This window comes from Haliaeetus albicilla, chromosome Z (genome assembly GCF_947461875.1).
Source record: "Haliaeetus albicilla chromosome Z, bHalAlb1.1, whole genome shotgun sequence".
In the NCBI taxonomy this organism is placed as follows: domain Eukaryota; kingdom Metazoa; phylum Chordata; class Aves; order Accipitriformes; family Accipitridae; genus Haliaeetus; species Haliaeetus albicilla.
The window spans coordinates 42663556-42690113 of record NC_091516.1 but is presented as its reverse complement, the minus strand read 5'-3'; the positions used below and the strand labels follow the sequence as shown (position 1 = coordinate 42690113).

The following is a 26558-nucleotide window of genomic DNA, read 5'->3' as shown; positions in this document are numbered from 1 at the left end:
TGTGTCAACAAAGCTAAATACATTTTATCTCTTCACAGCATTTATTTCATAAATACCTTCAGGTAGATTTCACTTTTAACCTTTTGCAGTTCTTAATCCAGTTAATATTAGGCATCTGTTCATAAGGATAAACAGCAAGTCACACAAAGGAAAATAATCTGTAAACTCTTAATTACTGGTGAATGGTCATCTCTTTTTTTTTAATGTACTTTCTATTCTTTGTTTCATTGTAGCACATCTTTTGGTTATTTTGGCCAATTACCATTGTTTCTTAAACACACAATTGAGCGTTTGACATGGCAAGGCAGTCCTTCTAGAATTTAGTCCTGCTTTGTTAGTGCCAGCGGAACTCAACCAGGATGCCAGGAGCTGCCCACTCAGAATTATTGCTGGACTGAAGCCTTGATGAATGGCTTCAAGCTATGGAGCGTGAACTAGCATCTCCATAATTAAGCACTGATGAACCTTTTGCTGTCAGTACTTGTGTATGTTAACGAAAGCTTGTTCATCACAAAATGTAGGTTCTTCAAAACTAGATTATTTTCACAACTCCTAGAGACAGAATAAGAGACTGCTTCATTTTGTCACTTTTTCCCCACCTGGAATTGTCCTGTCCATAGATATTTAGCCTCATTTGAATAGTGCTGTGCCTAAACAGTGTTCACATATTACAAAATTATAATTTGAAATGTCTTTCTTTCAAAATTTCAGAAAGTGTTGTTTTTAGGCTAGCTTGAGGCAAAACAAAGTTACAACCCACTGTGTATGGTAGGGGTCAAGTGATAACCTAAACATCCTGTAGTACTCTTAGGAGCCTGATATTGGGAAAGGTGCTGTTGGAGAGAAATGCAGAGAGGTCTTTTTCAAAAAAATGTTAAGTGGGGCAAACCCCAATTATTCTGCAAATTCTAGGATTGCAAATACTAGAAGTTACAGAGTTTCCAAATATTGGAAACATGTAAAGGAGAACAGAGTAGGCAAGCTTAATTTGGTCCTGAAGCAGATGGCATGCACATTTTAAGAGGTCATTAGAGAAGATGACTCTTGGTTCTAAGAATTAGGTAGTAAAATGGATGAAAGGGCAAATTTGAGAGACTGAGTTTAAGTCACTTTATCTTCAAGAAAGAAATACCACAGGCCTGAAAAGAAATTAAGAGAAGCAATAAAGCCATTTCCTATTCTGTGGTGCACAAGACCAAGGAGACACACTATCTTACTGCCACCAGTGTGCAAAATTCATTATGCAGATTAAGTGCACTACTGCTTCCCTTTTATTCTAAGAGCTACCTTGGGAATGGCAAAGGGACAGGAATGTTTGACAGGACTTTCTACAGGAAAGGGGCAAGAAAGAGGATTTTACTAAGACTTAAATTACCTTCTTTAGCTTTTGGGATTAGAATGTCACAACTACTGTCACCTAGTTTGAGTTCTTGGTAACAGCCAGTAGTTTTAAGAATCCATGACTAGTTTAGCATCACAGAAGTGAGATGAGCTTCCCTTTCTGTTCCACCCTCATGTTGGTGTTTTGACTTTTCATTTCCATAATTTTCACGTTTTCTTTTTATTTTTGAAGAGCAGCAAGCAACTTTTTGTGCTGGGATAAAAGATGATGTTGGAACTTGGCCCTCTGTAGACATGCTTGTGCACTGCACCCCGCTGCAAGCACTCCTGCTGGCAGGGAAGGAGGAACCATCTTTGTTTATCCAGCAACACAGCCTTTTTCAGGCCTCGCACTTCCCATTTCAAATTCTTATTGCATGCACGTTCATGTTCTTCCTTGGCTGAGAAACATACACATCTCCTCATCCCTTAGCTTGTAGGCCAGCTGAATGCAGTTTCTGTGAGTCCTGGCCTTGTGCCCAATCTGTTAATCTACACTGCCTAGTAACCATTAAACATTACCTATCACCTTTGTTGAGAGGAGGAGATGGATAGGTCTGCACCTATCGAAAGACCTAAGGTAACAGAGAAGGGACTTGGTTATTTATATACCTCACAAAGAATGAACAGAAAGTCAGTCTTTGTCCTGCTGATTTGCCTATGTTTTACAGTCTTTGATTTACACAGAAGCAACAGAGATCTTGTGATCTGAATGCGCTGATGTGTAGGAATGGAACTCTGACCTCCAGCAGTCCCATCCTATGTGCTGAGCAGAACAGTACTTATTCCAGCCTGCAAAATGCACAAATCTCAGTGCAGAATAGAACTGGAGTTCTATTCTTACACCTTGAATATGTAAAATCAAAAGCTGTATGAGGATGCATAAACCAGATCAAATCTCAGATGAGAAGCAGCTTCAAAGGTCAGAGATGTGCTAGCCTGAACTCAGCATAATTTTTGGATCAGCGTTAGTTAATTAATAATCCTATGCACTATTTAAACTCAAATCCTCAGCGAATCCTGCATATATATCCAAGTTTTCAGAGCAGTACAAGTGACAACATACTACCAAGCTGCAAGCTCAAGATTCAATAGCTACCCATTCTTCCCTTGAGGAATATTTAGCTAATAATTATCTTTTATGCAAATAGAGCAATGCTTGACTGAAGACTTTCATTCATTCCAACGTGCAAAACCAGAGCTGAACATTCCTGTCAAAAAGCTACCCAGGTAAGAGATTTGCCTCCCTGCCACACCTCTGAACTCAGGTGTTATTTGTTCTTTGCCTGTTTTCAAAGGTGCAAAACTGCCTCTTTTCAGTTATTTTGCACACGGGTGTTGCTTTTTAAGTTTTGTCATTATTCTGTTCTTCATAAATATTGCTTACAAGGTAGATACCGGGCAAAGGTTGTAAAACATGTAGTCATCTACAATCGGTATGGAAGTAATCTTTCCTGCAAACCCTGGTCTAAGAGTTCAAGACCAGCCATTTGGCTGGTTTTTATTTGCACTTAAGTAAAGTGGCCTATATGAAGCTTATATAGTTCTCAAAGTATTACATTTTTATTAAAACTGAGCATTTTCTTAGTGATTAAATGTCAAAGAGCATTTCCAAAATATTGTCCTTATTGCATGTAGTAAACCCAAGATACCAGGGAAGGTAACAGGAAAGAACATGAGAATGGGGTATCAATTTGTTTTTCTCTACAACAGCTTAATGTGACTAGACAAAGTCCAGCAAAACCACAAGGCAGAAAACAGAGCTTAGTGTTTAGCTTTGTGACTGATGACTAAGGTCTTGGAAAGCTGTCTTGAAAGATTTTTTTAAAAAACAGACTTTCACTTTGGACCAGCTACCTTTCCAAAAGCAGGAAGTCTGATTTTTAGGAATGCTCTTTGACCCCACAGAAAATGTCTTTTTAGTGGTCATGCCCTAAGCCTCTCCAGAAGAATAACGCTGTCTTGCCTTCGAGTGCATGACAATGTTTTGATTGGCATGTTCTGGAACCCCTGAACAAAACCAGTTCCTGGAGAACCAGTGAAACTATTTGATCATTATTTCCAAGGCCTGATCATTCTCAAATATGATGTGATGGACCAGCCTTAATAACAGCTGCTGGCTGACTGTGTGAGTTCTATTGTAGCCTGCTCATCGCCTCTGGGATTGTTACAAGTCAGTGGCTGTTATCTTACTCACTGGGACACTAGACTGAGAATCCTTGGGAATATATTAATTGAATCACAGCTGCTGGTGAATGCAGACATTTGAAAAAGAGCCTAACTTGCCTTGGAAATCATAGATCAACTTATAGTTGGAAGGAGAAGTTGTGAATTGGAGATCTTAATTAGAAACGCACAAATCTAAAAGACTGCTTGACTCAAAGTAACTCCTTAGTATAGGAATGTTAATTTGTAGATGATTTAGACTAATGTTCTGGCTTTCCTGACTCACAGAGACCAGTAAACTGTAGTATTTTTTTCTCTTTCACTTTTGGATTAGCATAATGTTGAAACTCAACAGGAAAATGCTTTGAAGCCACAGTATGTTCTCCAGATACAGTAAAAAACTAACTGAGCCCATCCAGTTTCACATTATTTCCCTAAAAAGCACTGTGATGTTCTTTGCCTGTAGGCTGTAAGCTTGCTAAGTCAGTGTTTAAATAGATGGTTTTGGTTGCTGGCACCTTGCTTAAGTCTGCTTCCAAGTACATCTAGGTCCTGGTGCTCTAAAGCTGAAAATACAATCGCTTATACAAGACAGAAAGAAATGTTCATTTCACTTGTTCTGTTTTGTCACTTGATCCTTTCTAAAACTCATAGGTTATGTTGACATTTCTAAGTAATTCTGCACAAAAAAAGTAGATTAATAAATCAAAGCAGTAGGTGTTGAAGCAGTATTATATTATATGCATTTCAGGGGATATGATTTCAGTCTAGTCAGGCCCCACAGACTAAATGTCCTCACCACATCTGTTCACATCTGTCCAAAGAACAACTGCTGGCTCAGGTTTTTATGCCACCATAAAAGGTCGGAGCGTAGTGGGATTGAGCTTCTGGTTACTTTCCTCTGAAAAAAGTCTGGTTTGCAAGGCAACATGCCTCTGTGCATTGAATCAATGCACTGTAAATGAGGCTAACCAGGGATTTTTTTTCCGAACTGTGTTATGCTCAAAACCAGAACAGTAATGTAGTTATAGCCATTAGAGACCAAGAGAGGTTTCTTACAGGCAGAAAAGGTTGCTGATATGAAAGATGAATAACATGAACAGTTTAACACCTACAAGTGTTTAAATCAAATGCTTAGCTAAACTGATGTCTCTCATGTTTTTCTGTGATTTATGCAACAAAAATACAATGAAACATCAGATGCTAAATACAAAACCTGTTCTACCCACATTAGTTTTCAGCTGATTTTTCATAGGTCAAACATGGAGAAAACTGCAAGCATCACATGGCTCAAACTATATGAAGGGCTCTATCCTAACTTACACTTGCAATCACTATTTAAGCAAGAGCAACTGATTCTAGTATAGAATTGTGATACGCTGTCTGACTTCTGCCCCAAATAGAGCATTTAAGAGATCTCTTAGCATAGAGAGGCAGGCTCACAGAGGCAGGCTCACTGTGCCTACTCCCTCTTGGGCATTCTAGAGATACAGCTTCAGATTTTCTGGTGGACAATCAGGATGGGGAGACAAAAGGATGCAGCAGAATAAAGGTTTTAGGGGGCTGTGTTGTTTCACAAAGAACAACTCATCCAGCCAGAATGGTTACACGTATACCAGCAGAAACTGTTTGCCAAGGAATCTGCAAAGAGAAATCCCACTGAAAGTGGTGTGATAAATACTTCCTTCCCTGCAGAGAGACTTTGTCAGGCCAGTGGCATGGTACAAAGACAGGAATAAAGGTGGGACTAACGCCAGTTGGAAAGTCAGCCATTTGTTTGGCTTGAATGGTTCTTTGCTTTGTTTCTCTTTTTCACAAGACAAACTGAGTCACTGCATTTAACCTGAAAGAATAAGTGGTTCAGAGACAGGTTCTGCTCAAGCCGGGGGGGGGGGGGGGGGGGGGGGGGGGGGGGGGATGGCAGGTTTTTGCTTTTGCTCATGCAGTCAAGGGCAACTTGAAAAAATTTAACTGTGAAGATTCCAAACATCAAAATACAATTAAAAATAACCAAGACTACTTTTTGTTGTAATGATATGGATGATACATATGTATATGAATGTGCATGCAAGTAACTTTCACTTGTATTAAACAGTTGAGAATGTTCTGATACCAAAGTCAAATGCAGTGGGTAGACATGTTCTATGCTATATGCTGCTTCATCTGCACATCCCTGCTAAGAACAGCTCTTTCGGCAAGTGATGGGAAGCCTTCACTTGAATAAAATGCAAACATTATGTTCTGTGAAGCTCTGGGGAATGAGGGGGTGTCTGAAATAGGGGTTGTCCCTTTTCTTATAAACCACTTAGTATGGGCTGAGCTGAAAATGGGTCAGTGTGGTGAGCCAGTAGAGGAATCTATTTACTGATACCCCTAAAGCTCCTGAATATTGCTTGAGTATTACCACTGTGGAAGGATGATGTTGTACCTCAGTGCCAGAATCAGAAGGCGGGAGTCTACCTATGTGCACAGGAGTAGACAGATTTGGTCTCCACCCTCCTGTCTTTGAAGATGGCAAGAGCCTTGGAAGCTCCCAGCTCACTGGTAGTCTGCACAAATGTACAGGGAATAGCATGCAGCCATGGTGGAATCCCGTTTTCTTCAGGTGAAGCAATTAAGTCATTACTGAGCTATAGGCATCACAACCTCAGAATTCTTGGGTTACACAGCTGAAAAATGTTTTGCTGGTAACAACATCCCTTCCATTATTTGGTGTGGCTTTACTATGTTCTAAAACCAACAACTAAACTCTAAACATTAACAGTGTCTGGAAACAATAACATTGTTTTAGAGCTGAGTGTTTTATAGCTAGCATGTTCATTTGACATGGATTCTGAAAACTTACCTAGCAGAATAAATGCTTATTTATAGGAAGGAAACCCTTATTTTCAGGAGAAAAAAGAATTGAAGAAAATGACCTCCTGTCTGCATTTGGCTGTGTTTTAGCTTGAAGAAATTTATTCCACCAGGAAGGTTTTTTTTGACCTGTGTCTAAAATGCATCAAAACTGCTGAAAAGATACATGCTTTACCATACTAGCTTTTCTTTTTTGTTGTTGGCTTTTACAAAAAGCTACTATTCTGATTATCCAGTAAGGCAGTACAGCCGAGATATATTACGAAATTATCATTCATACACAAGATCTCTTAACAGATTTCCAGAGAAATTATATTTGAATAATCTTATGTATTAAAAACTATTATCATCCCTCAGGAAGCTGCACAAACAATGCATATGTATGAATTTTAATGGGGTTTTTTTTTGTAAATACAAATTTACTTGCAAGTAAATTGTGTGAGTTTAGAGAAAGGCAGACAGCAACTGTACAATTAAATATATGAGCCTAGTGTACAGAAGCCAATGAAATCTTTTTTGTGTAGCCTATCAAAAGCACTCATTGGATATTGAACTGCCCACTAGCTTTTAAGTATGTAGAACAAGGGCACTGTATTTCTTGGCTGTCTGAATTCACTTGGCTGTAAGAAGTGGGTGGCATTCAAACAGGACTTGCTGTCCTCATGCACAAGCCTCTCATTCTCCAACTAATCTAGGTAAGACCGGAAGTGTTGGGGTTTTGCATCTTAAAAATTAGTGTCTTTATTACAGTTGCTAGCATTCTGTATTTGGTAAACTTTAATCATATGCTCTTAAGTATTTCTCTTGGTGTTGTAACTTCTTTTATCTTTTCTCTCACCTTTGCATTCTAACAAAGACTAGATCCAACCCATTTCCTGTCCAAGCAGATCTTGCCTAGCATAACCACACAGTACATTAGAGTCTAAAGTAAATTTGGCATTACTGATAAAAAATAGCCATCAGTCTTTCTAAATAATTACATTAAATTGTAATTAGTTTTCCCTTATGATGGAAATAAACCTTACTTACAAACATAAAGAAACTTATACAGTGGGAGCTAACAACTATTTAATGTAATTGGGTTGGGTAGAAATCTACTGATTTTTTGAAATATATTTAGACTACTCTGCAGGTCATTTTCAACTTGGACAATCAGTCCACACATCTCTAATAATAATTTCTTTTCTCCCTTTTACCCAATTATTAACAACATACCTGTGACACTTAAACATCCTGTTTCAAATTATGGTTAAACTTTGCATGGCCTTAGAAATCATGCTGTGTCATTTAAAATAATACCTGGCAACTTGTTTAAGACTTTTGCACTAGCTACAGATACATATCTTCTTATTGTTTTCAATTTGCTGGCAAAAGGTATTTGTTAAAATCTTGAAAAAAATTTGTAAGCAGGACAGACAGAAGACTTTGTAACAAGCCTCTCTCTATTTGGAGTGCTACAGATCAAAAGCTTACAGGCTGTTGGTAATCTATTCTTTTGCTTACCAACTATGCTTCCAGTTGGACTCATAAGCCCTTTGTTTTTTCTCAGCTTAGAATTCTACACTTTAACTGGGTGCTACCAAACATTAACAAATCAAAATACTCTTCTTAACAACAAAAAAAGTACGAAATTTACACAGAGAATGATGACTTCTGTCACTAGAGTCTAAACTTACCATTAACTGTTAAAAACATTCAAATATACCAACAGAATATTGTGCCAGTGAGTGTACTTCAAGTTTTAGGAAGCTGATGGGTATGGCTTCTGTCTCTAGATACTGAAAGAAGAAAGAAACAGCTTTTACTTGTAAGTGAAGACAAGCTTTGACATTATATTGCAATGTCATAGCTGGCACCAAAAAGCTTTGTTGTAGAGATCCTGGCTGTTTATGGCACTGGGAAAGGCTGGGCTTGAGAAGTTGTTCTTTCCTAGAGATTCTGCATACTGTTGTACTAGTACATACTCTCTTCTTCTAGGTCAATATGAATCATTCCTTATCTCCCAGTACTTACATATGGGCATCCACTCTTGGAAGTCTCTTGTTTCTTTCTACTGCAAACCAGAAGCCAAGATTTGCCACTTGGCAGTCTGACATTTTCCACCTTCCTGCTCCTATCTTTACTTTTAAACTGTTTACAATAGGGCACTTACATGTTTTGCCTCTGAGTCACGTCCGCTCCTACCCCGAAATGATTTATGAATGCACTATGCTAATTTCAACTTAATTTGACAATTGAGTAAAAACGCAGAGATTGAGTTTGGTGAAAACAGTTGTGTTTATAGATAAAAGAGACACCAAAAGCACCTCCATCTGGAGAATACAAACTGTCCCAGTCTTTATGTATCAGAAAACTGGTATGCAGGAGAACCATAGGAAACATTGCTGTGTTTGTTCTGCTGCCCACAGAATTATTTGTTATATCTTATTCCCTGGAGAGAAAAGCTAGGGTAACTATGGTTTTAAAGCTGAAAATATTAACATGTAGCACCCTTCTGAGATGGTAACAGACTCCATCATTGTGCATGGTTCATATGTTGCCAAAGTGGTATTTGTGAGGATATGCTCATTAATTAATGGAAGTTGCACATCAAAACAATCTACAATTCAACAGGTTCATGTTATGTAGCAGCTTCTAAGAGTCCATCAATGGTTTGTGTACAAATTTTTGCGTAAGACTAAATGGTTGCTCTCCAGAAAACTCTGCTTTACAGGTTCTACTAGCAAAATTTTTCTCCTGCGCACTGAGGATAGCTGCAGTGACAGATCACTATACCACATGTCAGTTCCACATCAATGACTACAAGATGCACTATTAGAAAAACCATAGCCTACCTCACTAGTAAGCGTTTATTTCACACCATCAAGTGCTGCCTCTATTCACAGAGACCTCTATGATGGAGCATTCAGAAGAGCTGATGGAAATATTTGTTGTACAAAGAAATTACTAATTTAACTCCATTTTTCCTTAGTAAAACAAACTGGATTCAAGAATGGGCTCAATCTGCAGATTTATTTCTTAGGGTTATATGTCACTGGAGCCCTGTGGTAATGTTTTTGTTGGGATGATACTTCCTTAAAGGCACAATCAGGTGACAAACTTTCAGTGTTAAGTATCTGTGCTAAAAAAGCCTTCACAAACTGCAACCTAACAGCTGTTTTCATCACATTGCAGGAACACATACATGAAGTAAGCACTGAGACAATGGAAAGACCACTCGAGGCTACCAGAATGGAAAACAGCACCTCTTCCTGCTTTCTCATGGAAAGAAAGACTCATGTCAAGATTAATAGGAAAGAAGTCATGCTAGCTAAGCTGAGGAAGAGCTGTTCCTGCACCCCAAAGAAGATAAAGAACTTTGTCATGGACTTTCTTCCTGTTTTACGATGGCTTCCCAAGTACCAGTGCAAAGAGTATATTTGGGGGGACGTTATGTCTGGGTTAGTGATTGGGATCATTTTGGTGCCCCAAGCAATCGCATACTCACTGCTGGCAGGTCTGAAGCCCATTTATAGTCTTTACACATCATTCTTTGCCAACATCATCTATTTCTTAATGGGTACATCCCGTCATGTCTCAGTTGGCATTTTCAGCTTGATAAGCTTAATGGTAGGACAAGTTGTGGACCGAGAACTTCTCTTGGCTGGGTTTGACTTGAATGATGATGCCCCACCAGCCTTGGGTGATGGCTCTCTGCAGAATGACAGTCAGTCCAACACAACTGCCTTCAACCTTACAATCGCAGGGATGAATGCTGAGTGTGGAAAAGAATGCTATGCTATTGGCATTGCTACAGCCTTGACATTTGTGGCTGGAGTGTATCAGGTAAGTGGTTACTGACATTCAGAGGCAAGGTATGAAGTTCTTAAAGCTTCTTTGCATGACCTAAGCTTTGGTTTGACTCTCTTTCAATGAGAGATACAGCATCAGTTCACCTGAATGACCTTGGACTGTTTATTCCAGGAAGCCTAACTGTAGGCACCTCAAAGAAAGCATGAGGTAGGCAGTTTTCCTAGCTACTAGCAAGCACAGGTAAAACAAGAGTTTTCTGCAAGACATTAACATTGTTTTGATACTCTGCTGCCTCTTGGCCTTGCTGCTCTCATGGGACCATAAATCCAATATAGATCTTACCATAATGGAAATTCCCATTGTTGTGTACTTCAACAATGAAGAAATAATTCTGTTTCCTTAGGTACTTTAAAAAAGGTGCAGACGCACTCATCTACTTCTAAGCAGGTTCAGAATGTGCTGCTCAGTCTTTTGCTAGTGGGTACTATGTTCTACCAAACTGCTGTCTAAAGGTAATTCAGAAGCAGAAAGGACAAGAGGTGAAACAGACTGACTAACATACTTTTCAGACAATGGCTGTGCTGGACTTTTTGAGACTTAACTAACATGCTGCCCATCACAAGGATATCAAGAAAACATAGAAGGAAGCATGATGAACATACTTACCTATTAGTTGTATATATATAAACTAAGAAAGAGCTAGCTATCTTCCTGTTTACTAAGAAATTTCAGGTCACATTTATGAACAACAAAATGCCCTGGTGCAGCTATATTTTCCAAAGCCATCAAAGGAAGGAGAAGCAACTAGTTAAGGACAGTATCCTGGGATCTGGGGAAGTTTGTGAGCTCTTCTGCCACCTCTGACCTTAGGTATGCCACAAAGGCTGTTTGTGCTCCACTTTCCCTTCTGTTCACAGGTCTAAAATTAAAAGCTGTTTAATATGACAGTGCCACTAAAGTAGGGATCTTAGCTGTTGTTATTCAAGTTCTGTTTACAAAGCAATGGCCGTAAGTTTTAACTTTATTCACTTTAAGACAGGAAAAAAGAAAATTGGCTTTCGTATAACAGAAGCATTTTTGGATCCACTGCTCTTTTGCGTGGGAAGTAAAATTCAGAGAAGCCACTTCAGCAGACTCACTTCAGACCAATGTTTGATTGACCCTGTCTCAAACTCCTCATTCACCACTTGATTTTGTAGTATCCCACAACAGTAAAAGGAATCACACATATAAAAAGCAGACTGGAAACATCAAAGGATAATTCATGTTTTAAGATTCCAATAGCCAAATGCTATCTGCCTCCAGCTAGTTCTCTCCCACCTGTACTTAATTATTCACAGCACCATTTAAGGCTTATCTTTTTTTTTTCTTTTTTTTTTTTTTTTCTGTGTCTCCTCAGGTTCTAATGGGAATCTTTCGTCTGGGTTTCGTATCTATGTACCTATCTGAGTCTGTACTAGATGGCTTTGCAACTGGTGCCTCCTTAACCATTTTAACAGCTCAAGTGAAGTATCTGATTGGAATAAAAATCCCACGTAGCCAAGGGCATGGGATGCTTGTTATTACCTGGATTAACATTTTCCGGAACATTTCTCAGGCTAACCTTTGTGATGTCATCACAAGTGCCATTTGTATTGTGGTGCTGGTCACTGCTAAGGAACTGGGAGATCGGTATAAGCATAAGCTGAAATTTCCTCTTCCCACAGAGCTGGTAGTTATTGTTGTGGCAACACTGGTGTCACACTACGGGAAGCTAAATGAAGTGTATGCATCCAGTGTTTCTGGAGCTATTCCAACAGGATTTATTCCCCCCAAGGTACCACATTTCAACTTAATGCTGCGAGTCGCTGTAGATGCTTTGCCTCTTGCCATAGTCAGCTTTGTCTTCACTGTATCCCTTTCAGAAATGTGTGCAAAGAAATATGCTTACACCATCCGAGCCAATCAGGAAATGTTTGCTGTGGGGTTCTGCAACATCATTCCTTCATTCTTCCACTCTTTTGCAACCAGTGCAGCTCTAGCAAAAACACTCGTCAAAACATCTACAGGCTGCCAGACTCAAGTCTCTGGAGTAATTAGTGCAATGGTGGTTTTGCTGGTGCTGCTTTTCTTGGCACCTCTCTTCTACTCCTTGCAGAAGTGTGTCCTGGCTTGTATCATCATTGTCAGCCTCAGAGGAGCCCTAAGGAAGTTCCAAGATGTGCCAGCACGGTACCATGTGAATAAGGTGGACACACTTGTTTGGGTTGTTACCATGTCGGCCTCTGCCTTGATCAGCACAGAAATAGGGCTGTTAGTTGGCATTGTTTTCTCCATGTTATGCATCATTGTTCGAACACAGCGGCCACGGACAGCCCTGCTTGGTCAGATCCAAGACACCAGCTTTTATGAGGATGACTTAGAATATGAAAATCTCTCTTCTGTTCCAAAGGTCAAAATATTCCGTTTTGAGGCCCCACTTTACTATGCAAATAGAAACTACTTCCTAAAGTCTCTGTACAGATTGACTAACTTAGATCCTAACCTAGAAGCTGCTAGAAGGAAGAAATATGAGAAGAAGGAAAAGCAGCATCTGAAAAAGGGAGGTGACACAACTGCTAATGGACTGGGCATCAGAGACACCACTCTGCAACTAGTTCCTAAGCAAATTGATTTCCAAGCCCTTGTTGTAGATTGCTCTTCCATCTCATTTTTGGACACCACTGGAGTTAATACTCTAAAGGAAATCCTGAAAGACTACAAGGATTTAAACATTTCTGTTCTCCTGGCTTGCTGCAATCCCTCAGTGATAGACTCTCTGAAAAGAGGAGGTTACTTCGGGAAAGATTTTGGAAGTATGCAGGAAATGCTTTTCTACAGTATACATAATGCTGTGCGGTTTGCAAAAGACCAAAAGCTTCCAGCAGATTGCTCAGTTTAATCCCATGTCTTCCTTGATGACTCACTAGAGAAGTGACAGATGGGGAGGGGCAGTTTGCAATAATTAAATTATCAGACACACTGTTGGCTGTGTACAACAATGGGCCTACAAGCCATTCTCCCCTGAAGAGCTCTACTGTTTGTCAGATGCCACATAGAACAGCCACTGGGGATGCAGTCCAGGACCAGGATGGAACAGGTTGGATTATGACCTGCACCTTCACTTTAAAATGCAGGTGATGTGCAATAGGGCAGTTTGGGATTGACTTCCTCCTTGTGCCATGATCACCCAACATACACGTCATACAACTGTTGTGCTAGAAAGTCTGCCCAGTGCCAGCTGACTCTCCCAGTGGTTTAATGGCTGGTTTGTGTTAAGAGGGTTAAGCCACCTCCATGAAAATGCAATCAGTCTAGCACCTTGGACACATAATGGTTTAAATTCTGGCTTGAAAGGCCCTGCCCCTTCCATCATTCTAGGTGTGCTCCTAAACAACTCCCACTGCCTGCATACAAATAAAATGTGTAAAATATTGTGGAATGTAGCATGTCTCTCCACCTTGATTACACAGGCGTAGTGACACAACCTGCCACAGAGAAGAAACCATGATCCGTCACAGGTTCCTCTCAAAACTATCATTTCCAAAAATTATTGCTGGTGTCACCTGTGTTATTGGTTTCCATCTGTGGTAATTAGTCACTGAATGTTACCCTAATGATGCTGGAAGAAATATGACTCTGATGCACAATTTTATAACTACTAAGTGCATAAACAGGATTAAGAAAAATTAATGGCTTTAACTGGCAGTCATACAGTCACCCAGGTAGTTGTACCATCCTGCAAAAATAAGTTGCCTCTGGTGGGCGGATGCAACTCCAATTCAGGGACACATAAGGACCATCAAACATAAAACCTCAGAACTGTGATGCAGCACAGCATTTTCCTCCTACAACTGCCTGCCTGGGCGCAAAGAGAATCAGGAGAAAAGAGGGTAGGGTGGGAAGGTAAATCTGTAATCTGCCTAGAAGGGGAATGATGGGTCAGTCAGAACTGCCTGGCTGGTCTTCTCTGACACAATGCTAATGAAAATTTACAGTAGCATACCTGGGCCAAGTAAAGGGAGTAACACTTTGTAAGTTGTGTAACCCTATATCCTGGAAAAATTCCACCACTCTTTGTACATACTACAGACATTTTGGTGGTGTTTTTTTTCCTCCTATCATATTATTCTTTGATTTGAGGTCCACTAAACCATGTTTTCCAGGGCTGGGTTACCTTCTATAACAATTTGCATTAATTGCTGTTCATTCTGCTTTGTGTCAAATGATAACCCCCGAGTCAGTTGTGTTGTTATATATGCATGGTCTGTCTTTACAAATAAGCACAGATTTAGATTTTGATTGTAACACAGCTAGTACTCAGTGTTCTGGCCCATGGCACTGGCAGAATATCCTCTCTCATGCTCAAGCTTACAATTACCTGCATGAAAGGTAGGGCAGCTGCCCTGTCTTTCTCTCCTTACTCATGGCTGGTTCACACACAGCACCAAGCATGGAAGGAAATTCTATCACAGCTGTGCCTCTTACAATTAGCAGACTCTAGAAACAGGTTCCATGTATGCAGAAGCCATTTCTCCACTGTGCCATTTAAAAAAAAAAGTCAGCTCAGCACATCATGTGACTTGCTTATTTCAACTTTTCAGGTCACTGAATGAAAGAACACTCAAACTGAGGTTCTCCAGGTGCCCCAGAGCCTGTCTGGCTCTCAAGAGCAAGTATTTTGTTAAAGAAAAAGCAGTGCATTCCCAAAAAGCAAAATAAAAAAATGTCTTCACAGGGACTGAGAATAGCACAATTAGGTAAGTGATTCAATGATAACATTTTCATGCACTCATTATAAAAAAGCGTATCAGCTGCACACTGTTAGTACTGCCCAAGCAGTAAAACCTGACAGAAATGTCTGTCAAGAGATTAAAGGATTGACCATTGGCAGAATTTTCCTGCCATAAAACAATTTAATTACCTTATTCTTTAAATTGCTGACTTGGTATGACTTGCTTCTTTCTGTTATAAAAGCAAATGGGCAGAGACCAAGGACAAAGTATTGCTTTGTGTCCGCTTTTCTTTGTAACCATTTTTCATGAGGGAGTATCTCTTTTAAGTCCTTCCAGGGCCTAGCATGAGGAAGTGGGTTTACATGAGTTACTGCCAGACAATATCAATATAGATAGTCTTTGGCTGTTGTGCCAAAGCAAGCTGTCATTGGAAGTCAAATAAAATTGTTTCAGTACAGAAGAACACACACCCCAGCAATCTAGACTTCTTTTAACTTTATGGGTCAAGCTACCAGCCTAGAACATAAAGGAAAAAATGCAAAAAAATAGCCTTAATTCTAGATGAATCTCATTTTAAAAGAAAAAAAAGAAAAAAAGAAAAAAAGAAAGAGAGATTCCAATGGAAGGTGTGTCCTTGCAACAGTCTCTGGAGAAAAATTAAGAGAGGCTGCCCTTCTCTTATCCATCAGGCTGAGAAATTAGTCAAAAGTCTCTTTTTCACCATATTTATTGTAAGAATGGCACCGAAGGATACCTAAGCAAAGAAACTTGGCTATGCATAAGAGGTAGGGTAAGCTTTAAGACTTTTACTAGGAAAAAACTATTGACCAGAAGAAACCATGAGAACAATTTTCTGTTTCAGTTTCATTGGCAGAGCTGGCTCATGATCAAGGTGTAGAGCTGGACAATGTCAAACACAGCAAGGGAACAGCTTTTAGTGCTATGATGTAGGGATGCTGAGAGACTGTAAATTATTGCTAAGGAGTATGTAAAAGTAACTAAAAAACCAAGCCTTTTTCTGGCACATTTATGTTTTCTATACTGCATTACACCAAGATTAAGGGTATGAAGACTGAAAATGTTAAAAACTGCTGATTCTCTTCTGTCCTGTTCTACCATGAATTGGGTACTGTGACTTGGAGGGAAGCTGGGGATGGGCTTCTAATTCCAGCTAGGTTAATATTAATGTTGAAATAAAATCATTATATGCCTTTTAGGAAATGTTATATCTATCATGTAGATTGACTATATTTTTGTTCACTGTGGTGCCTTGTATAAATCATGTATCCAACAAACTTTAGTGCTGCTACACAAGAAGAGGAAAGGGTTCTTAACTTGTGGACTATGTGGGTCCCATGGCACTGGGCAAAGAGTTGGGAGTCTTCACCTCAAACTCTCCTGTTGACTAGTGCAGCATGGCCAGAATGTGTGGTCTAGGCGTCAAAATGGCTGTATTTACTGGCAGTGGTAACTAAGAACCAGTGGACTGTCCAGTCCATGAAAGACATGTTAGATTCCCTCATAACCATGCATATTCCTGTGTCACATGACCTAGAGATATATATGTGCTTCTGGTTGGAAAATAAAACTAGCAGTTCTTTGAAAACAGTTTGCCTCATGGTATCCTTTCATGGGTGGTGAAATAACAGGATAACTTGGAATAAAGAAAAATATAAGGGGAAGGTGGCAGTCTTTTATTTGAGCACATCTGCTTCTTGAGAGGAACATTTATGGCACCTTTTTAGAGATAGGACAACTGTGAGGAAAAGCAATGCCTGTATCTGTCAGCCTTTCACAGTGGTGGTATTGCCTAGTCCTCTGTTTTCTGTAAGTGCTCCTCTTCAGTCAAGTACCCACCATCTACCATCACCTTCCAAGAAGTCTTCTCGACCACCAACCCCATGACATAACACAGTTTTGCTGTTACAGGGTTCTCACTCTAAACGTCTTTCCATCCTTCTGGAAATCGCTGGTTCAGGAAGAGAATTGCACATGCACAGAATTCAGCATCAGCACTGAACTCCTGTTCAGACTTGCATTCTTGCCCCTATTGCTTCTTTCAATCCCAACGTTTGTCTGCAGGCTCCATGCTCTCTCCCTTTCCAAACCATTGCTGCCACTCAGTCTACTGGCTGTCCTTCCACAACTTAAATGTATTCTTGTTTTTGACAAATGCCCATTTTTGCAAAATGAGCAGTTTCAGCTTAGTTCTAAACAGTAGCAAAGTTTCTAATTTCTGCATGTCAAAGCTGGGCTAAATATTGAGACTAGTGGGTTAGAATCCTACCCTTGAGGCACTACAGCTTTCCTGGGACTTCTTGCTTGACTGCTAAGTTTCTATGCTCCCAGAATTTTGATTGCATCAAGGACTCAGTGCCTCTCTCCCTACAAAGGCTGAGTGGAATCCATGACAGACACATTCCTTTCCCTCAATCATTTGGAAAGCCCAATCCAACACATGGCACAGCTGAGACAAGCTGCCAGGAGGCCTTTTGGCCTCTAAGTGTAGATGTAGCTACTTTCTTTTCAAAGGTACTCACTGTTTTTTCTGTAAGTCAGTTGGTTACAGAAACCTGAAAGAGCCAAGCCATCTCTCAGGACAAACCCCTAAGACAGGGACTCCAGCGGTGGTGACCAGTGACAGTTGTCCTTGCCCCTGCTGGAGCTGGGTCACTGCAAGAGTGAGTACAAAACCTATAGCCCAGTAAGAGAGGGAGACACAGCACAGGAAAGGGTGTTTACTGGGACACTTCCACAGGGAAAGATGGAAGGGAGAAGCTGTGTTACCTGCTATATTCACAGATGGACTAACATACAGAGGCAGCTCTGGCATACAGATGCAATACTCATCTGTGTGCAGGACCTCCAAACACTTTCCCAAACAAACCTAAATACACAAGCACACCTTAAAACCTAGGAAGAAAACTTCTGCTGTTTCTAATGTACACCCTGAAACCCACTACTCCTCTGCTCACATCCCATTTCTGGAGTTTGCGCTCTCCTTCCCCTTGTTGCTTCCCAAGACTTAAAACTGGTAAATTCCCATCCTCCTGTGTCTGGAACAGCAGATGCAGTAATGATGTGAATATGCTCATTGTAAATTGTAATGATTGTAAATATGCTCAGCTCAGCAACAGCCTGAGCCAGGCAGAACTTTAAGAGCTATTACAACTTCTGATGGGGTTCTTATGGTTTGTCTTTCCTCCCAGACCAATCACTCCTGTTCTAGGCATCTGTATTTGGCTCTTTCCACTGGGCATGAGTCTGTTTAAGCTGAGTTAAATGGGACTTGAAAGGCAAGGAATTCCAGCGTTGTTCTGACATGCATTTCCCTAGAACTAGAAATGCTATTATGCATATGAATCCTTTGGAAGAGGGTATTAACTGGTATTAACTAAAGTCACCCTGTTTTAGTTGTTACTACCTGTCACTTGATGCCGCACACAGGTGGGTTCAGGATGCAAAAAGAAACTCCCAAGTTAAGCGGAAGGAAGATAGTGACAGTAATAAAATAGCGGCAGCTTTCATTTGGACCTCTCAATGAGTCAGGCTTGTTTTAAACTTTGTGGGACTTCTTTTGCTGTATCATGTCTTCTAAATTAAAGGACACAAAAGTAAGCCATCTTTCTAGTCCCCCAGCACTGCTCTTAGAACAGCTAATGGTTAGCAAACCACATAACAGGATGGGTGAGAAGTCTTGTTTGGGACAGTATTGCCACGTGAAATGCTTTGGTAAGGAATGGTAATGAACTTATGCCTATTCCATCCCATTCCTGGCTTTTGCCAAAGACTCATCTAACCTGGAAAGGGAGCATAACACTGTGACCTGCATATTAAAAGCAGACCTATGGCCAGGGGGAGCTCTAGGTACCCATGTGGACAGCCGGGATGTGGACAGGAGCTGAAGTCTCAAAGTCTGGCTTCTCCCAGCAGTTCTTCTCAGAACTGAGTAGTTGCTGATGTTACCACACTAAGACCAAAGTCTGCTAGACTTGAACGAACAGCAGTGATAACACCCAGTACGAGCCTTGAAAACAGTCAGAATGACTGTTGCCTGGCATCCCGCTGAGAGCTCTCTCCATAACACTGGGCATAGATGACCTGACTGCAAAGCAGAACTCTTCCTTGCCTAAGGAACCATTGGAGACTCCTCCAGAGCTCTCTTTTCAAGGTTGTGCCAAGCAGTATTTTAGAAAGGATGCACCCAGTTCAAAAAAGCTGCACTAGAACCTTGTACATGCAATAATGGTCCATGAAACCTCTGCTAGCCTGAGGACTCTCTGGAGGTCATGGTACAACTGGGAATCAAGATGCTGATGCCTGGACATGCCAGCCGGGGACAAGTGGAATGACTGTAGCATATGACCTGAGATGGTCTTGGTAAAACTTGACCAGCACACCCAGAAGACTCTTTAGATGAAAAGAAACCTTAAACTGCTCCTTCACCTGTTTTTAGGATGTAATGCAGGCAGGTTAGCCCCACCTTTCTCAATACAAGCTCTCTCTTTCTTAATCTTATCCACCCCCAAATTGATTCCCTTCCACTGGCACTTACCTGACTTCCAAGGAAGCAAAGAAATGCCCAGCTTCCAATTATACCAAGATAAATATCAAAATGAGCACCTGTTGGACACTTTAATGTGTCACATTTTTCCGGATTTTGACTTGAGGTGTTTGCTTACCTGAGAGCAACTAATTCCAGTAACCAGTGAATTCGAACTTGTTCAATGCCGCCATGTGGAACAGAAGAAATGTAGGCAAGGTTCATCTCTTGGTCTTTGCTCAGGTCAAATAGGTCAGCACGGCTGTGAGGTAAAGGAGGGCTTCAGGAAAGGAGGGACAGAAAAGAAAAAACACATTCCAACATTAACTAGCAGCTCCACTGGGTATCCAAAGATCCCTACACTAAGTTCCCATACCACCTGCAAAATCCTCCCTGGCATGAGAAGCACTGTCTAACACAAGATGAAAGCAAAATGGAGTTGCAGGTTATTTGGGACTAACTGGCTACACATGTAGTTTGGTGAAGCAGAACACAACTTGGGTGCATCTCATTGCCATGCTCAAAACAAAGTATTACAAGCAGTCATTGCTGCACAGACAGCAAGATCAGGCAGCAGTGGCCTAAAGAAGCCATACAATGACAGTCATCTTGTCTCTGAGTAACTAATGTCTTTTAGGCTTTGGAGTGGAAGTCAGACTTGCTGAGGTCTGTAGTAAGACAAATATGGGCTTGATCTTCCTGCTGAAGTCTATGCAATGACATCAACTCTTGCTCTGCTGTGGAAGCTGCACTTGTTAGAAGCAGAATTAGACCTCAGAGCTTCTACATTCTTTGGCCATGTTCAACTCACCCCTAAGCATAAGGAAGCCCAGGAGTATGTGACTTGAGGTTTCTATGCTTGATGCTGTAAGCAGTTTAACCTGCTCACAGCTATACAGCAATGATCATGTTAACATGACTTTGACGTCTACTTATTCCACTGCAATTAACATAACACTGGGGCAAATTTCTGCTGCCTCTATCTCCACAGATAAATAGCTCCAAGACGATCTCACTCCCACCCTCCCACGATTCAGAAACTTAGAACGCTGCCCAGTTCACTGAGTTTGGGCAACCTTAGAGACTCTCATTAAGCCTCCTGGTAATGTGCAAATTCTGAGTGTTAAAGCATTTGTATTACAAGAAAGATAAAATAACATTGTCCCCAAGGTTTCGTAAAATATTTCCACATGTCTTCACACTGCAAAGAGAGATAACTTGTGTTCTAACTACAGACTGTATATTAACTGTGTAAGTGAAAAAGCTTTGCGTTGCTGTGATCTGTCTTCTCTGATGGGTGGATCAGCTCTGTGCTGATTGTAACAATGCAGGGAAGAGTCATACTGTCATCCTCTCCTCTGTGCCCCTCCACATACACATCCCACCTCCAAGGACCCCATTGAATGAACCTGCTACTATATAGCCATCTGTGCACAAAGCGGGAAAAGCCTGACCCCACCTGGACAAGAACTTGATGCAACTTTTGTCTTAGCTAAGACACTGCCTATCACCTGCCTATCACCCCATCACCTGCATCCTTATTTGAAAGTGCAAGTCTTGACACAGATTACATCCTTGTACTTCATACAAATTAGCCAGCACACGTGAACTCCTCTGTGCAACTTCACTTAACATCATCTCCCTGAGATTGCTTCAAGTCACAAGTGAGACTGCAAAGTTACCAATTCTACTCTTACTAAAAATGTATCAGCCATTTGGGTCTTTTTAATTGTTCCAGTTGATAAGGACAATGTTAACTGTTGGTTTTTGAAGGAGTGCGTTACTACTACTCTGAGATTCAAACTTGCTTCAGTTCAAGCAGTGGCAAAGATGGAAGTCGAGACATAAAGCATTCACATATTTTTGCTTAGTCCACACTGAATAAACACTCTGAACTTCACTCTGCTAGAGAGAAATCTAGCAGAAACCGTCGCAAGATACAAAAGAAAGCAATAGAACAGCCGGGTTGGTTCAGTATCTGCCCTTTCCTGTTCTGAGTGGACAGTGCCCATCCCAGAGAACATCAAGCCTTGCATTCTCCCAGGCTTTATCAACTGCTGATCCACAGCTGTGTATTTGCCCAACTGTCTGAAACTGTGATGCAGAAAAGAAGCTTTAACAACTGGAACGCAGTTGTCTCACAGGATGAGCTTTCAAGGGAGCTGGGATCCTACAGCTTGAGAAATACCAGTGTTGGCCAGGTGTTACAACTGAGTAGCTGCTGACCCATGGAGAGCCTCTCCCTCTGCTACTGCTCCTCTGGCTTCCCCTCACATGCTTTCCATGTTTGTAGCTTTACAAAGTTTCACACAGTTAAAATCATGGGTGTTTCTTGGGCTGCAGTTTAAATGGGCAAAACATACTATATTTTAGGGCAGTTTTTCATTAATGTTTCCTAACATTGCAATTAAAATTAAAAACCGAAACAGTAAAAGAAAAAAAAATCCAGAAAGCCCAAACATTTCTCTTCATCAGAATGTATTTTTGGTCCTGTTCTGTTTTCTCACCAACATGGAAAACTAATGGAAAATTTTTCAAGTTTTGCTTTAGACTACCTTTATGCATCGTACAAAAAAAAATGCACAAATTCCTTTTTGTCCAAAGCGCACACTGCTGATTCCATCCCTTTTGCATCTCTTTTTCCCACAATTGTTATTTAATCCACTGTATGCCAAAATGAAGGAGTTCATAATGAGTTTAGAGCAAGATACGAACATGGCTAAGGAATATACCATCTCTTGCTTTTGAGCCTGCTAGAAGCCTTCACGTATCTCACAAAACTTGAAGCCTGTTCAACCCCAGTTAGCTCAGCAAGACTGGGCTTTCTCCAAGAAGCAAAGCACTACCAGGATATCAAGCGGTGGAGCTGGGATTTATGCATGCTCCCACCCGTCCCCCTGACTTAGCTCAACCTGACTCACTGGCCACATTAGGAAGATGGTGCGCGTTGAAAGTGTCTTGGAAGAAGAACAAACTCCTAGAACAAACCGGCAGGGGAGTTTTGCCTTGCCCTATTTAGGGACTGTGACAATGGAAACACTGAAAAGGAACGGGAATGAGTTCCGAGTATGAGCAGATGTGCTGTGCTAGGAAGAGGAAGGACTCCACGTATCCGAGGGCCCTGGAGGCAAGAGAGCAAGTCAGAGAGGGGATGTCGACTGGCCCTATCTTCTGATCCGCTTTGTTTACTGTCCACGTCCCACGACCAGCTCCAGGCAGGTAACACCCAATGGGCTAAGCAGCAACGGGCAGCAAGGTGCCGGGCTCTCCGACCCCACCGCAGCAGGCCCGGAAAAGCCCAGGTTCCTCCAGAAAGGCCGCGTCCTTACACACTAGGGATCCTCTGCTTGAGGAGGGCTAGGGGCAGCCGCCTCTCACCCCGCCTGCTTCTCGCCAGCGGTGCGTGGCCTACCGCCGGGTGCTGGCCGCAGGGCTCTGCGCGCTTACCAGAAGCCAGTGCTCCTCCAAAAGTGCTCCAGGGGCCGCTGGGCTCGCCGGACGTCCACGTACGCCACGTACGCCGCGCAGCCCGCGCCCAGCTGCACGGCCAGCCAGAGCAGCAGCCCCATGGCGGCACGAGGAGCCCAGCCCAGCCGAGCCCAGCCGAGCGACACCGGCGCCCGCTACCGACGCAGCACGGACGCGACGCCAGGCGACCGCCCCCGCGGGCGCGCGCCCCCCACGGGCTCCCGACGACCCTGTGGTGAGCATAGGTAGTCCGCTTCAGGAATAGCAGGTCAGGTAATTCGGGTGGTAACGTCTCCGCCTGGAGCCCAGGCGTCTCGTACTTTTGTTGTTCTGGCGCAGCAACCGACCAGGAGTTAGTTACTTCCCTGAAGTTGCTGCACGGCGTGCAGTTATTGCCGTTGCATTTCTCTTACACACCACATGAGGGAAGTATACTCTGTTGTTACGTCCTCGTGCTCTGTGTTGACAAACCTGTACGGAAGAGTGTAGTACTATGTAGTGGCGCCGGTGGCCGAAACAGCCTTCCCCGAAAGAACATATTGGCATGATTGAAACTTACGTCCGTTTTTTCAGTGTAAACATATTTCTTGATCTCAGTATGGCAAAGAGCTTTAAATGCACTTTGTAATATTATAGAGAGGCTGTAGATTGACTTGCTAAATGCTTATGTCTTACGACGTGTATCCGAGGACTGGGTTTTCCACGGGGGTGGGACTCTCTTCCGAAGGATCCCTCTCTTTTATGCGTTGTACTGCCTTCGGGAATCTCATCAAGCCTTGCCAACTAGAAGGAGGATGTGGGGAATTGGGCCTCCCTTCCACATCCCCAAATACCACAGTAGCATCTTATTTTGTGTTCGTTAGTTCTGATTAATTGGGTGGATGGGGTTCTTAAGTCTGGTTTCCTGTAGAGGCTTTGGATTTAGCAAGGGAAATCGTGGGCCCCTGTAACTGTGCCCACACCAGGGAAACTGCAGAGAGCTGCCAGGCAAAGAGCTGGGCTGCAGATGATCTCCAACAAGAGAACAACGTGACAACTGTGTTCATGGAAATCAAGGCTATCAGTCCCAGGGCAGCAACCAGTATTTGCCACCCCAAAAGCTCTGATATTTCAGCCCCTTTCACCAAAGCTCCCCCTGAAGCAGTTGTGCCAGAGCTAGCAGGGGGGAAGTCAGCTATTTACTCCTCAGCTCAAGAATATTGCAACTAGGAAAGGATTCTGCATGAGTAAGTTTATCCCATGTGTAATCCTGCTTGAGCCAGGAGGTTTCCTGTCTCAAAAGGAGTGGCAAACTGGGACCATCCCTAAGAAATTGCAAAGTGGTTTGGTTCTGATTGCTGATACGTTATTCCTCTGTTTGCAGCTTCGTCTGCATCTTGAGGCCTCCAGTTCCTGGGGAACTTGTTGTGAGCTTACAAGGCTCACAGCCAAAATTCAGGCAGAGGCTCAGGTAGGAATGGCGATCTGGCATTGTGACTTGACTCTGGCAAGGGGGATTTCCCTGAATTTCCCAGGGCTGCTCATGCTGTGGCTCAGCTTCAGTACTCCAATGCCTTGGAAGAGCAGCAAGGCCCAAGCTGAGCTCTAGTGAGGTTTCCATGCAGGATATTTAAGAGATTGCCTTATCCTTACAGGAAATGCCAGTTTGGCAGGCAGGCTTCTGCAGGGGGATACTTGTTGCCTCCAAACTCTGTTTTCTGAGAAGACCTGAGGAAGGTGTTTAAACAGGTAGTAGACGTGCAAACTCAAGTGGCATCTGACAGCCTGGGGGCCAATAGGCAGAGAAGTCAGCCCTATGCTGCTAGCTGCACCCTGAGCTAGGACAGCAACTGCCTTTGGGGTGAATGCTGCTGCCTTGGCTTCTGTGACGGCTGCAGGCTTTTTGCCAGCTGTAAAGGATGGTGCATGGGAGGAAGGACCTCACTGACACTGCTTCTTTTGTTGGCTTCCCCTCCAGAGGGATAGGCTGGGGGAGATGAACATCTGACTACCAAATGTCATACTGTGGTTTGTTGCTTATTAACAGCAACCCTTCACCTCATTGCCTTTAAGTGTGGAGGGTTCACTGCAGGGCAGGCACAGATACCAGCAGCTCCAGCACCTAGGTGCAATGGGCATGGAAGCTATCCCTTGCAGAGGAGCCAAAAGCTCAGCCCCCAACCAAAGACCTACCAGCAAATTTCAGCAAAAAGATATTTACAAGGGAGAAACCCCATGAACCCCATGGTTTCCTACCACAGACTGTCCCCAGTGGCATGAGGAAGGCCCTGGAGACCACCCTGACTTTCCATCAGAGACTGCCAAAACAGAGCTGTTGTGTTTCAGCTTGGCTGATTTCAAAGTCACATCTGGAAGACAAGGTGTCAAACCAAAACTATGTTCATTTGTCCAGGAAACCTTGACTATTCTCAGACATGATATCAGGCACGTTGTAGAAAGTCCTTAAACACAACAGAGCCATGGATGCAGATGGTGCTGTGTTGGCATTTTAAAGAAGTGTCTGTCAGAGCTCAGGGGAAGGCTCTTCCCCAGGAGTCTGACAAGACCGTGATCTCCAGAGCGTTTCCAAGAAGGTCTTTCTCAGACATGGGGGTAGTGGCTAAAGAGACCATCTCCCTTGTGTTCCACAGCTTCCCCAAAGCATGGGGAAGTGCTACATCTAGCACATCAACCACATCAGACCAGAAGCTGGGAGACAGAAGATAAAACAAAACCCCTGCCAGAGGAGAGACAGAGAGCTGGAGGCTTCTATGCATCACCCTCAGGTTTCTCCTCCTGTGTCTGAGAAAGCAGCTAATAGTATTTTTCAAGGTAATTTTTCTGAAGAACTGCAATTCCCAGCAGATCTTTCCTGCTCACCACAGTTGCTCTGGTGCCTCCTGCCAGAGAAAGAAAATGCAGCAGCGTTACCTGCTCCCTGTGAAGTAGCCTGATATGCCTCTGTTCCCAAAACATCTGTAGGGATGCTGCAGGAAGAGCAGCTGGGACCAAATGGTTTGCTTTTTCCCAACGAATGTAGCCAACTGGACCAGCATGTGCCTGGAAGCATTTGCAGGCCAAATGCCAGGCTGCACGCGTGAAACCCAGTGGCCTGCTCTGCAACTCTGCCAAGCCTCTTCTCACAGGGACAAGGCAAGTGCCAGGGTTACCACAGGTGACCTCCAGCAAGCAGTTTCCCAGGTGCAAAAGTTTGATTCAGAGCTGAACAACTATGTCCAGCTTGCTGTGAGCACAGTTCTAGAAACCATCACGCAGAGCCCTGATAAAAGGCCCTAGCCAAGGGGAAGTTCCCCTATTGCCTCTGACTTTCTGCTCATCCAAGGGCTGGGAAGTGCCCAGCAGGAGGTTTTCTGTGTGTCATTTTACCCACAGCTGACACTCCCCACCAAAGGACACTGGGGATTTTACAGCAGCTTCCTCCTGTCTCCCTGCACAGACTGGGAGCTCTTTCTGTCCTGAGGCATTCCTGAGGAGGCACATGGGCACAGGAAATAGAGAATGGAAGGGAAGTAGCTGGAGAGCAGCGCTGTGCACTGGCCCTTTCTAGTATGCTGAGGCTGACCCTTCCCAGCTACCTGGCCAGCGTAAAATCCTCCACT

General features: G+C 42.6%; 2 protein-coding genes across 7 annotated transcripts in view; one reads left to right on the top strand and one right to left on the bottom strand.

Moving 5' to 3' along the window:
* The window catches only part of SLC26A1 (solute carrier family 26 member 1), a 34387-nt gene extending 20729 nt beyond the window's left edge, over positions 1 to 13658 (top strand). For 2 of the 4 annotated variants that reach the window (XM_069776605.1, XM_069776606.1), the window contains exons 4-5: positions 9577 to 10227; positions 11594 to 13658. In XM_069776605.1, the coding sequence (XP_069632706.1) occupies positions 9577 to 10227; positions 11594 to 13114 (2172 nt within the window). In that variant the 3' untranslated portion in view covers positions 13115 to 13658. Of the gene's footprint in view, positions 1 to 2097; positions 2611 to 9576; positions 10228 to 11593 lie in introns of those variants that run through there. The other 2 variants (XM_069776607.1, XM_069776608.1) reach the window with 2 other exon arrangements.
* IDUA (alpha-L-iduronidase) overlaps positions 1 to 23118 on the bottom strand; it is a 57875-nt gene extending 34757 nt beyond the window's left edge. For 2 of the 3 annotated variants that reach the window (XM_069776613.1, XM_069776609.1), the window contains exons 1-2: positions 22939 to 23118; positions 19631 to 19771 (exon numbers count right to left, since the gene is read on the bottom strand). In XM_069776613.1, coding sequence (XP_069632714.1) covers positions 19631 to 19771; positions 22939 to 23060 — 263 coding nt within the window. In that variant the 5' untranslated portion in view covers positions 23061 to 23118. The remainder of the gene's footprint in view (positions 1 to 19630; positions 19772 to 22938) is intronic. The other variant, XM_069776610.1, reaches the window with a different exon arrangement.
* Between the last annotated feature and the right edge of the window lie 3440 nt (positions 23119 to 26558).